This window comes from Chiloscyllium punctatum, chromosome 9 (genome assembly GCF_047496795.1).
Source record: "Chiloscyllium punctatum isolate Juve2018m chromosome 9, sChiPun1.3, whole genome shotgun sequence".
Taxonomy (NCBI): domain Eukaryota; kingdom Metazoa; phylum Chordata; class Chondrichthyes; order Orectolobiformes; family Hemiscylliidae; genus Chiloscyllium; species Chiloscyllium punctatum.
Window position 1 is genome coordinate 38,661,367 of NC_092747.1, and position 12,800 is coordinate 38,674,166.

The 12,800-nt window shown below is 38.1% G+C and overlaps 1 protein-coding gene across 1 annotated transcript in view; it reads left to right on the forward strand.

Annotated features, from left to right (window-relative positions):
• ubl3a (ubiquitin-like 3a) overlaps positions 1-9,717 on the forward strand; it is a 107,853-nt gene extending 98,136 nt beyond the window's left edge. The window contains exons 4-5 of the mRNA XM_072577276.1: positions 7,206-7,283; positions 8,031-9,717. Coding sequence (XP_072433377.1) covers positions 7,206-7,283; positions 8,031-8,083 — 131 coding nt within the window. The 3' untranslated portion in view covers positions 8,084-9,717. The remainder of the gene's footprint in view (positions 1-7,205; positions 7,284-8,030) is intronic.
• Positions 9,718-12,800: the final 3,083 nt, after the last annotated feature.

Sequence of the window (12,800 nt, forward strand, 5' to 3'; positions counted from 1 at the left end):
TAGTCAGTGGTAAGTTGGGGGTTCAGTTTATTGGTTGTCCAGGAATTCTAGTGGGTTTATTTTTTTTACTCCTTCTGGCCAGCTGTTAAACTTAATTAAGTTGGAACCCTATGAATTGTCTGATTTTAAAGGGCTTTATCAGATGGCTCAATGTGAAGAAGAATTGACCATCAGGAATCTCAGGGGTATCGTTCAGGTAGAAAACCTTACTGTCTTTAACAGTACTTGGATCTGCACTTGAAGTGTCATAACATTCAAGGCTATGTCCCTAGTGTGGAAAAATAGGACCAGTAGTACTTTCTTGGCAGCACAGACTCAGTGGGCCAAAGGGCCTCTATGTACTGCCTGATTCTGTTCTGGGTTGGATGCAGACGGCAATGAATAAGCTGATGGGACGGAAATTTATCAGGTTGGATTTGTTCTGGGCACATAGCTTGGTAATTTTCCACATTGTTAGGTAATGCTAGTGTTGTAATTCAACAGCTTGGCTAGGGGTTTGCCAAGTTTTGGATCTTGCTTCAGTACTATTGCTAGGATGTTGACCAAGCCTTTACAGCATTCAGTGCTGCTGGCCATTTTCTCATACAATAGACAATAGATGCAGGAGTAGGCCATTCAGCCCTTCGAGCCTGCACCGCCATTCAATATGATCATGGCTGATCATTCCCAATCAGTATCCTGTTCCAGCCTTATCTCCATAACCCTTGACTCCACTATCTTTAAGAGCTCTATCCAATTCTTTCTTAAATGAATCCAGAGACTGGGCCTCCACTGCCCTCTGGGGCAGAGCATTCCACACAGCCACCACTCTCTGGGTGAAGTAGTTTCTCCTCATCTCTGTCCTAAATGGTCTACCCTGTATTTTTAAGTTGTGTCCTCTGGTTCCGCACTCCCCCATCAGCGGAAATATGTTTCCTCCTGCCAGAGTGTCCAATCCTTTCATAATCCTATACGTTTCAATCAGATCCCCTCTCAGTCTTCTAAACTCAAGGGTATACAAGCCCAGTCGCTTCAGTCTTTCCGTGTAAGGCAATCCTGCCATTCCAGGAATTCACCTTGTGAACCTACGCTGCACTCCCTCAATAGCCAGAATGTCTTTCCTCAAATTTGGAGACCAGAACTGTACACAGTACTCCAGGTGTGGTCTCACCAGGGCCCTGTACAGCTGCAGAAGCACCTCTTTGCTTCTATACTCAATTCCTCTTGTTATGAAGGCCAGCATGCTATTAGCCTTCTTCACGGCCTGCTGTACCTGCATGCTTGCCTTCATTGACTGGTGGACAAGAACACCCAGATCTCTCTGAACAGCCCCTTTACCTAATTTGATACCATTGAGGTAGTAATCTGCCTTCCTGTTCTTGCCACCAAAGTGGATCACCAGACATTTATCCACATTAAACTGCATCTGCCATGCATCTGCCCACTCACCTAACTTGTCCAGGTCACCCTGTAATCTCCTAACATCCTCATCACATTTCACCCTACCACCCAGCTTTGTATCATCAGCAAATTTGCTAATGTTATTGCTGATACCATCTTCTATATCATTAACATATATTGTAAAAAGCTGCTGTCCCAGCACGGATCCCTGCGGTACCCCACTGGTCACTGCCTGCCATTCCGAAATGGAGCCGTTAATCGCTACCCTTTGTTTCCTATTAGCCAACCAATTCTCTATCCAATCTAGTACTTTGCCCCCAATACCGTGCGCCCTAATTTTACTCACTAACCTCTTGTGTGGGACTTTATCAGTAGCTTTCTGAAAGTCCAGGTACACTACATCCACTGGATCTCCCTCGTCCATCTTCCGAGTTACATCCTCAAAAATTTCAAGAAGATTAGTCAAGCATGATTTCCCCTTCATAAATCCATGCTGACTCTGTCCTATCCTGTTACTATTATCCAGATGTGCTGTAATTTCATCCTTTATAATAGACTCCAGCATCTTTCCCACCACTGAGGTCAAACTAACTGGTCTATAATTTCCTGCTTTCTCCCGCCCACCCTTCTTAAAAAGTGGCACAACATTAGCTGCCCTCCAATCCTCAGGAACCGACCCCGATTCTATTGAACTCTGGAAAATAATCACCAGCGCGTCCACGATTTCCCGAGCCACCTCCTTCAGTACCCTGGGATGCAGGCCATCAGGTCCCAGAGACTTATCAACCTTCAGACCTAACAGTCTCTCCAACACCAAATCCTGGCAAATATAAATTCCCTTAAGTTCAGGTCCTTCAGCCACTGTTACCTCAGGGAGATTGCTTGTGTCTTCCCCAGTGAACACAGATCTGAAGTACCCATTTAATTCCTCTGCCATTTCTTTGTTCCCAGTAATATATTCCCCTGTTTCTGTCTTCAAGGGCCCAATTTTTGTCCTAACCATTTTTTTGCCTTGGACATACCTAAAAAAGCTTTTACTATCCTCCTTTATATTCTTGGCCAGTTTACCTTCGTACCTCATTTTTTCTCTGCGTATTTCCTTCTTACTAATCCTCTGTTGTTCTTTAAAAGCCTCCCAGTCCTCAGTTTTCCCACTTATCTTCGCTAAGTTATACTTTTTCTCTTTTAACTTTATATGTTTCTTTACTTCCCTCGTCAGCCACGGCCGCCCATGTCTCCTCCTGGGATCTTTCTTCCTTTTAGGAATGAACTGGATCTGCAACTTCTGCATTATACACAGAAATATCCGCCATTGTTCCTCCACGGTCTTCCCTGTTAAGGTATTGCACCATTGAACTTTGGCCAGTTGCTCCCTCATAGCTCCATATTTCCCTTTATTCAACTGAAATATTGTCACTTCCGATTGTACCCACTCCCTCTCAAATTGCAGATTGAAGCTTATTGTACCATGTGGGGTGACTGAAGATTGTTGCAAAATCTTCAGCCTTCTCTTTTGCTCTGATGTGCTCGGCTCCCCGGGTTCTTCTGTTGAAGATGGGGACATTCGTGGACACTTCAGTGAGTTGTTTAACTGTTCACCACCATTCATGACTGGATGTGTCAGGACTGCAGAGCTTAGATTTGATTAATTGGCTGTGGAATCACTCAGCCTGATCTATTGTTTGCTGCCTATGTTGTTTGGTACACATGTACTCCTGCTTGGTATCTTCACCAGGTTGGCACCTCATTGTTATATATGCCTGGTGCTGCTCCTGGCATGTCCTCATTAAACCTCTTCTTTCAACAACAAGAAGGCACACCAAGTAACCAGTGAAAGTGTACTGTTCAAGATCTGAATTTGTGAATCTTTTCTCACTAATTTTCCTGTAAAAGTTTGAATTCGTTCTCTCTGTCATGTTGACTTTGATAGGGCTGTGTTCCACGGCAAAGATCCTGAAATATTTTCAGATGTGGATTCCTCCACATTCAAAACAGGCACCTCAGCTGTGTCTGTCTATTGTCTGTTCTTGTCTCCAAGTCCTTCTAAGAAGCATGATGGCATCCACCACTAATCCTCCAATTAACCAGCTCCATGTTGCATAGATCATTTACCATTTGCATCACCTCCATTATGATGCAATCATCAACACACCTCCCATCCTGTCCTCTCGGAATCCTGAAGGACTGGCCACACAATCTAAGTTGACACTTAGCTACCACACTGTTGGGTCTAGGTTTCAGATGCAAGATTAAAATGAGACTCTTCTCAGGTGGATGTAAAATAATGTTCTTGCTGGTGTTTACCACTGGAACATTACTTGGCCATCATCTCATTCCTATATGTAGCACTTGCTGAGTGCGAATCAGCTACCAAGCTTCCTAAGTTACAGCAGTCACTCAACTTCTAGAAAATGAAATTCCTTTGTTTCTCTCTGATAGCTTGGTCTACTCCTTTTTCATCCATCCCTACTATTTTTCTATAAAACTAAGTCCACAAAAACTCTGCATGACTGATTTGCATGTGCTTACACTGCATTCACTCCAAAAGAGTTTTTTTCTTCATCTAACATACTGTATTAAGTAATCAAACCAGGGTCTCTTGTCTCTTCTATTTCAGGGAAACCAAATGCAAAGTGATTTGGGTTTCAATTGGTGTTCCTTCTCAGATGTCTCCTCGTCTGGCCATACAACGGTTCATCAAATATTGTCTCCTTAATTATTACAGCCTTGCACATTACAGTGGTTAAATGAGGTCAATCTGGCCCACAAGCAAAAAATTGAAGATTACCATGAAATTAACAGATGAGACCCAACCCTGAAATGATCAATCGTTCATATGAGCTATATCAGCGCACCTGTCCTGCAACCCAATCACTGCTCCTCTTATGACCTGCCTCCTTTTATCTTTACATTCCTGCTTTGTTCATCTTCGCGACTTCTCTCTTGTTTGCCACGTGCTTCTCCAGGGCTCACACTTGCATCTTTTTGAAGAAATTAATTGCAATAAATTGTTAAGTATTTCTAAAGTTAGCCTTGAGGCTTTGTATTCCAACTGGTTTTTACTATTTTTTCTAATGACCGTCACTGTTGTAGTTAATGTTCTAGCGTACTTCTGTTTTTACATCTTATGGTCAAAGATAAAAAAGGTGTATTTAAAACTACTACTACTAGTCCTGTCAGAATTCCTCTGTACCAGACCCCACGCTAGTTATGGAATTTGATGTATATACAAGAACTGTATAGGTTCAGCTTGTACCAATACAAACTAATTAGTAAAATAATTATTTGTCACAGCAACTACCACATATAGTTTATTTTATCTTTGCTGGTATGAATGCTTTTGATCTATCGTCAATGCAGTCATGTATTCCAGTCTGGATGAATTCATGCAATTGAACATGTAATGGAAGTCATTTGAAAATTGGTTTTCTTTTATATAAATCTAATCAGTATGTTTACAAAACACAGCCAAAGATAAAACTCTGATTTATAAGGAAGGTGAAAATAAATATTTGAGCACTTGCAACTGCTTCCAACTTAAGACTGGACAGATTTCTGATCATTCGAATTGAATGTTAAAAGTTTGATCAATCGTAGGATTCCACCGTTGAGTCAACTTTGTTAATGTTTTATTTTATCCACAACCTTAGTTTGTATCTTTTAAACACGTTATTCTTCCCTGAACATTTATTGGTCCTAATAAGAGTTGGAAAAGCAGACACTTTTGACGACATTGTGACTGACGCTCCTTGTATTATTTTCCCAGCCTTTTGCAGAATTACTTCTGTTATATGAAGTAATATCAAAATGTATAGTTGTGCATCACCTGTAGAAACAAAAAAAACCTATAATATGTACTTTCATAAACCATTGGTATCGTGGAAGAAGAAAGAATACACTCAGCCACTGACACAGCAACATGTCAGTCTACAGATTACTATATAATTATATTTGAATTTGAATTCATGAACTCTGAAGTTTTAAGTTCAGTACCATGATTATACTTGGATATGTGCAAGAGGCATTTGTTTGTTTTTATACTGTAACTTGTATTTTAGTAATTTGACAGAAGGAAAATTGAAGTTGGTGGTAATGGCTGAAGATAAGACTTAAGATCTTTTGTTTCCAATAGTGAAGCTGAAAATAGAGCAAAGTACTTTGCCCTTTCTATTGATAGAAAATGTGAAAAAGACCATTTTTCCTTTTCAGCTAAGTGTTTTTTGTGTGTGCCAGGAAAACAAGAACTGAGGAAAATAGCTCAGTAAATTCTTCTCATCAATTACAATCAGGCAGCGATAAATTGTCTCTGTGAATTAGGAGATGGGTTGCCTCTTGGGAACTGGAGGGTAAAGATCAAAGCGATAGTATTCCTTTAAATTAAGTGACTATTGAAGGGGGAGCTACAACGGGGAACTGGGAAGACAGCATTATCATGAGAAGAGACTGGAGCAAGAGCAATGTGGGAAGGGGCAGAGGAGCTTGGTAAATATTGTTGGGTCAAATGGTGGACTCAATGCCAATAAAAGGATGAAGATGGATCAGAATTGTCTTGAATCTAGAAAGGCCAAATGAGTTTCATAACTGTTTTTACTTGCCCTCTTTCTAATTTGTGGTGTCTCATTCCTCCTCACTTCACTCTGTGTGTGTCTCTCTCTCTGTTACTCCTTCCTTTATTGTCTGATGAAGTATTACTGAAAATGTTCTAATTTTGTTTGTGCCACCCTATTTATATGGTGTATTTAAAGGACATGAATAAGTTTCTGTACGTCCTGTCATGGAGCTTTTGATCTCAGTTGTCCTCTTATAGAGGCAATAGGAAATTTCAAGCTGTCCTTTAAAGGAACAAAAGCATCTAATTTATGCTTTCCTTGTCTTTTTGCAATACTTCAGAAGGATATTTTCTGGTAATATTTTGGTAGCAAAAAGTTTCAGAAGACAAATTTAAACTAAAACTCCTTGGGGATGTAGACAGGGTTGAAATTGAAGATTTCAAATGAAGAAGTGGTTAACCTGATTGGTTGCAAGAAGTTTTCATCAGAAAAGATAATAATAGCACATCAAATCATTGAAATTGTGGAGCTGTCATGCTAAAGTTGTAAAGTTTTTAGTCAGGCCTAACTTTTAGAACTCTTCAGTTCTGGATGATGAGGTAAAAAAAATCTAAAGAACCAAGAAAACCCACATGGTTTTCTTGACTTTCATGGTTTTCATGGTTTTATCTGGTGTCAGAGACTGATTTATGAAGAAAAAGTTGGACAAACAGACTGAGAGCTGTTATAGCTGTACCCATCCAGGCAAGTGGTCAATATTCTATTATCTTCCTGGTTCAAGTCTTGCAGCTGGTGAAAAGGCTCTGCAGATTCAGGAGGAGAGATACTTCTCACTGCTATGTCTGGTACACTTCAGCTTCTGGCTGCTAACATGCTGGTGATGGAGAGCTTGGCAATGATAAGGTTGAAATTATCACAGGATTCCTGTGTTTGAAATAGTCATTTGCCTGCATTTATGGCACAATTATTAATCTGCCACTTGTCAACTGAAGTACATGTGTTTTTCTAGTCTTGTTATAACTTGGAATGCAACATTGAAGTTAGCATAAAATTAGAATCACGTATGGGGTGGTGAGGCAAAATGAATAATGTTATCAAGATAAAAGAAGTCAATGTTTTTGTGTAGTAAACCTTTCTGGTACCTGATCTGTATTCCTAGAAAGGTTTGAATCTCCTTTGCTTTTTTTTGAAACACCAGTTGTAGGCTTGAAGGCAATTGTAGTGAGTAACTGATTTCAGACTGATGGATTGTCACATGTAATGTTTTCCTTACAGCATTAAAGCTTCCTCTTGGTAAAACTACTGTGATGCATTTGGTCGCAAGAGAGACATTGCCAGAGCCAAATTCCCAGGGTAAGTGGCTATTAAGTTTTAAAGGATCTGTTCATAATTGATTTGTCCATGTATTTAATACATGTATATGCATTGTATCAGGGGGTAGAGAGGGAGAGGAGATTATAAACTTTCTTGGCCATCTCAATTATACATAATAGATCTTACTTTGAAAGATGAGTAGAGAGTTATACCTGAGTTCTAGTCGATATTTATACCTCAGACAGACATCTGGTTATTTTAATTCATTGTGATGAATGCAACCATTTACCTTGCGAATTGGTTGTCACCTTTCAAGATTGACATGAAAAGTACAGTAGTTTTTGCTAAAAATGCATTGATCTAAAATTTTTAATATAAATTAAGGCTCACCATTATTTTAGTTAATATTTCATAGGTGTAATGATGATGATTGTATGTATATGACATGTACCAGATGTGTACACAATATAGTCCTGCGATCTGCATTGCAGAACAGTAAGGGATTCAGACCAGGGTTATCCATTAGGCTTTATCTTGATTGTGACTTGATGGAGAGCAGCTGAGTGGAACCCAGACACATTAATCAGATGAGGAGTAAAGTTGAATGAGAAATTAGAGTCTGTTACTCAAAAGTGTCCGTCTGGTCCCAAAAATGAAAGGTCTGATCCATGTTGACCTACTCTTATCTAGTGGGGATTATGTAAGCCTTTTTTTTGGAATTCAGGGATGAAGAGGGTATTTTCCATGCATTTGTTTCTCATAAAGCTTTTCCTTTAATGTCTATAGGTCAAAGGAACCGTGAAAAGACTGGAGAGAGCAATTGTTGTGTGATTCTGTAAATACTTTGACTAATTGCTAACCGTGATGTAATATAGTTCTTGTCATTCATGCTGCTGGTATAGAAAAGAAGTAACGTTGCTTCAAAGACCTTTTATAAAAACAAATCTGATTGGTCATGAAAACAATATTAAAAACTGGAGCATTACTGTTTAGCTTATTTTAAATCTGTTTTCTGTGGTGTTCATTTTTTAATTTTGTACGGTAGTAATGCCGTCTGTAGTTTCTGTATTTATTTATATAGGTATATACAGATAAAATTACACAGAAGAATTTCCACACCACTGAATCCATTCTGTTCTCACTGTACTTAATAGAAATGGAAGGTATATATCATGGCTTTTTTAAAAGTTCTTTTTTGAAAGTCCAGGCACTTCCTGGAGAAAGTTTATACTGTTGACTGCAGTGTCAATGTTGCTTTGTTTAACCAGATGATGAAGCCAGATTTACTGAAAGATTAAATTACATGAAAGACTTGGTAGATGATTGTGAAGTGATTTTTGTTCTTCTAATCCTCAGTGATTGCTTGCAAGTTCCATACCCATTAAAGTACAAGTATGTCCGCTGCTCAAAGTAAAGTGGACATACCTGTATTTTGATGAGAGCTTGTAGATTTAATTTCAAAGATTCTTTCTCTTTATATACTGTTTTAATGCGGCAATACCTGCATCAGCTTAATTTGTTGTACCAAGTAAATCTTGCAGCATACACCAGTGCATTGAGTGCATTTGTAGCCTTAATGAGAGAGGGAAAAGCTTTTTTGAAGCATCTTTCTCACTGCTGTGTACAGTTACTGTATTTGTAGTAAAGTCTCATTAATCATCTTGCTTTTTTTAAAATCTTATAACCTTACTGTCGACTACTCGCTTATTTTTAACCCATTACAAATTTGAAACCTAATGGGAGACAGTCACTCATTAAGCATTAGCACATGTTCTTTCTCTGTAATACAATAAACTATTTTAGTACTTTTAATATTTTGTTTTTCTGTATTTAGTGCTTGCAATGATACAAAAGATAGGGAAATTAAATTATCAAAGGACCTAATTTGTGAAAGTTGGTCTTCCCTTCCCTTTTGTATAAATTACAAATGATATGCTAATTAAAACCTAGAGAATTTTGCACAGCACTGGAGCATGAGCTACTTTCATCTGAACCTGTAAAAAAAAAAATAAAGTTTTTATATTTTTCAGTGGGAGGAGTTTCTTCCCAGCTGAATTACAGATATGTAGAATATATTTAATAAGAATCTTATACAGTACATGAGTATAGAACTTATTAACAAGTATAGATTTGCTTGTAGTATAATAGAATATACCATGTAAGTAACATTGGCAACTTTAAAAAGTCACAGGTTGACATTATGTTCTGTATCTAATAAAAGCATCTGCTCAGATTGAACTCAATGGTATATGTCATAGTTAGGTAGACATAATGTTTTTTTCATTTACCTGTGTTAATTGCTTTTAAAATGCTATACATGCTATAGTTCTAGAAAATATTGTTCATATTGATCAGGATCAAATTTGTATAGAGCTGAGTTTTGCAATGATTGTAAATATCACTGAACATTTTCTTTCTGCAACCTGTACTGATAGATACTTCTGTAAACTAAATAAAAGAATATTGCAGTTCATGGTGTAACTGTTACTGGCTATTATTTCCACAGATGCATTCCCGGTTTAGTTTGAATTAACCACTTTCCAAATGTTCTAAGAGTTTAATTTGATTCTTGTCAGCTTATAGGCTAGTTTAAAACGTGACCAGTTGATAAATGAAATAATTTATGTATTTTTGTAACTACATACAGATACAAATTCAAGATCCACTTCCTACCCCAGCCATGCCATGCCACCCCCACTATGCTTTGTTCCATTTCTGAATTCCAATAATGGGGCCTTTTAAATTCTTATTAATCAGCTATGATAGGTTGCACTATTACACTCCATTGCAGTAGTGTCTTGCCTATAAAAATATGTGTTACAGATTTATTTCATATTGTTCCAGATTCATTCATTTATGATCACTCTCCCATTAGACTGGCAACATATATCAAAAGTATTTTGAAAATTTTAAGGACACAACATCTACTGATACTCTTAATTCACCTGCAAAATACAACTTCAAAAAGCTAAAATATAATTTCTCAACACAATTTCCTTTAAAAATGTGTGGACTCCACCTAATCATGTGATTTTCCAAGAACCTTGTGAGCACATCTTTCATAATAGATTCAAGCATTTATCTACCATTAGCTTCAGTTGAATTGACTGTTACTGTTTTGTCTCTCAAACCCCTTGTAGTTTTCTTTTGGCTGTACTCCTTGTTGATATCCATCTGGTTCCACATGTACACTGGTAACGTTGTCTATCCACTATCTCTTTCAACTCTCTACTGTCCCAGAATTATTAAACTGTATGTCAAACATCCATTTCAGGATGGACAGAACTAAATCCTTCATCTAAACATCTATTTTGTAATCACAAAGTCAGTCCCTCTGCCAGGTTATTGTCTGAAAGTGAATCAGACTATTCACTGGCTTGGTGTCAAATTTGTTCCCAATAAACGTTCAACCGCATCTCTGTTCCATCTAACTCTCGTGCATTACTTTTACATCTCTGGATTTAACTATTTCAGTGCTGTGTTGGTGGTCTGCTTTCCATCCTTTATCAACTTGGATCTCACTCAAACTTTAGTTACTTGTATTTTAACTCTCACTGTTCCTTTCACCCACCACCTCTGTTTTCAGTTACATATACTAGTTGCTAGTATGGCAAGGCCTCACTTTGACGATATTGTTTACAAAGCTCCTCAAGGCTTTGCTATTTCCTATCCTTAACCACTAACTCTGCAACCCACTCATATATTTTCCTCCAGTTCAGGCTACTGCACATTGCATTTTTAACTGCCTCCAGTTTTGGAGTTGGGCCTTCAGCTATCTGAGCCCCAGATTATGGAATTCTCTCCTCTAAAGTGCTCCTTTTAAAAACTACTTTGTAACCAAGCCTTTGGTCATCTGCCTTAATTTCTCCTTCTATGGCTCACTAACAAAATATTGTTTGACCCTCCAGTGATGCAGTTTCTAATGTTTTATTATGTTACAGATACTATAAAATGTAAGTTATTTAATAAGAAATTCTGAACGTACACTCCACCCATTTAGAGCAGTAACAATCCTATGGTGGTCTTGGCCAATAATTCAGTGGTGCCCAATTCCTTTAAATCAATATGTAAAAAGTGGTTATGTGGTGACAGCCACTAGCTTCTACATTATATTCATAGCCCCTAATTTTGGATACCTCCATAAGTGGAAGCATTGTCTCTATCTTTCTCCAGAGAAAAGATTCTCAACTTTTTTATTTCCTGATGGTACCTTCTGTGTAAATCTGTTTTGCCCAAACTTAGATGCTTCTGTGTCCTTTTTTTCTATTATGGTGACCAGAATTGTGCACAACTGTAGCATAATTATGGATTGATTAGAACCAAATAATGTCATACATCTACTTTAGCTTTGCAGAGTAAACCATCTCACTGATTACTAGCATTAAAGTATTGTGTTAGTATTTACAAACATTTAATTCCATCTGTTCAGTCAGTACAAATTTGAGCAGTGTTCACCCTGGTCTCAGAACAGGGTTTCTGTTTCCCTTTTGGTGTCTGAAATAATTCTAGATTTGCAATTTAATTTTATCTCCTCGTTTTCCTGTAATCTAATTATCTGCCCATAGGTTACTGCTAAATGGAGTTCCAAAATATAATCTTTGGTTCTACAAACTCAATATATGTTAACCAAAAAGGAATACTTTTCTCTGCTTTACTATCATGCCCAAATCTTGTTGCAAATCACTCACTACTTCTTTAGAATTTTTATTGACTACCATACCACCCGCCCTATTCCCCCCAGTATTGTACCCACAAATTGCTGAAACATTGAGCGACTCCTCTTTAGTGATTTTCACTTCCACCTTGCCTTTCATTTTCAATAAATGTCCTGAATTTCTTAATCCTCTCCTTCTGTTAAACTACTGTTCCGTTCCACTTTGATCTTATCTCCTGTGGCCTCTCCAAACTGTGGTCTTGATCACTGATGTGGGTTCTTCCAACCACTATTTTATTGTCCTTATCACAACCACAACCTACCTATTTCAAGCCCATTTCTTTCTGCATCTACATTGAAAAGGCTCTCCAAATATCCCCATCCCTACCCTTCGTTACTCCCCCAGTGGATGACATTGATGATCAGAGACTAGAGTTTGTGTTGGGAATTGAGAAAGTATGGCTTCCTTCCTCCCAGTCCTTAATTGGAATAGATTCTGGCTCATCTAGAATTGGATGTCAGATAAGAAGACTGAAAACACAAAGGCATTGAATATTGTTATTGTGGGAGGTGGTGAAGTTGAACTGTGTCATCAGCATTTCTGTGGTACTTACGCTGGATGATATCTGTGGTAGTTATATATCGATGGAACAAGTCTCTTCGTGTTTCTTAATCTGTCCTCAGCTTTCAATACAAGTGACAGCACTCTTATTCTCCAACACATCTCTACTTTGTTAATGTTTATTGTTATCTAGCCAATGTTAGGCTGAGTATTTACATGAATGGCTTCGGGTCACTATACTGTTACCCTGGAGTGCTACAACGATTCATTGACAGCCCCCTTAGAATCATATAGTACAAAAAAAGGCCCTTGGGCCAATCAAATCTGCCAATGCACACCA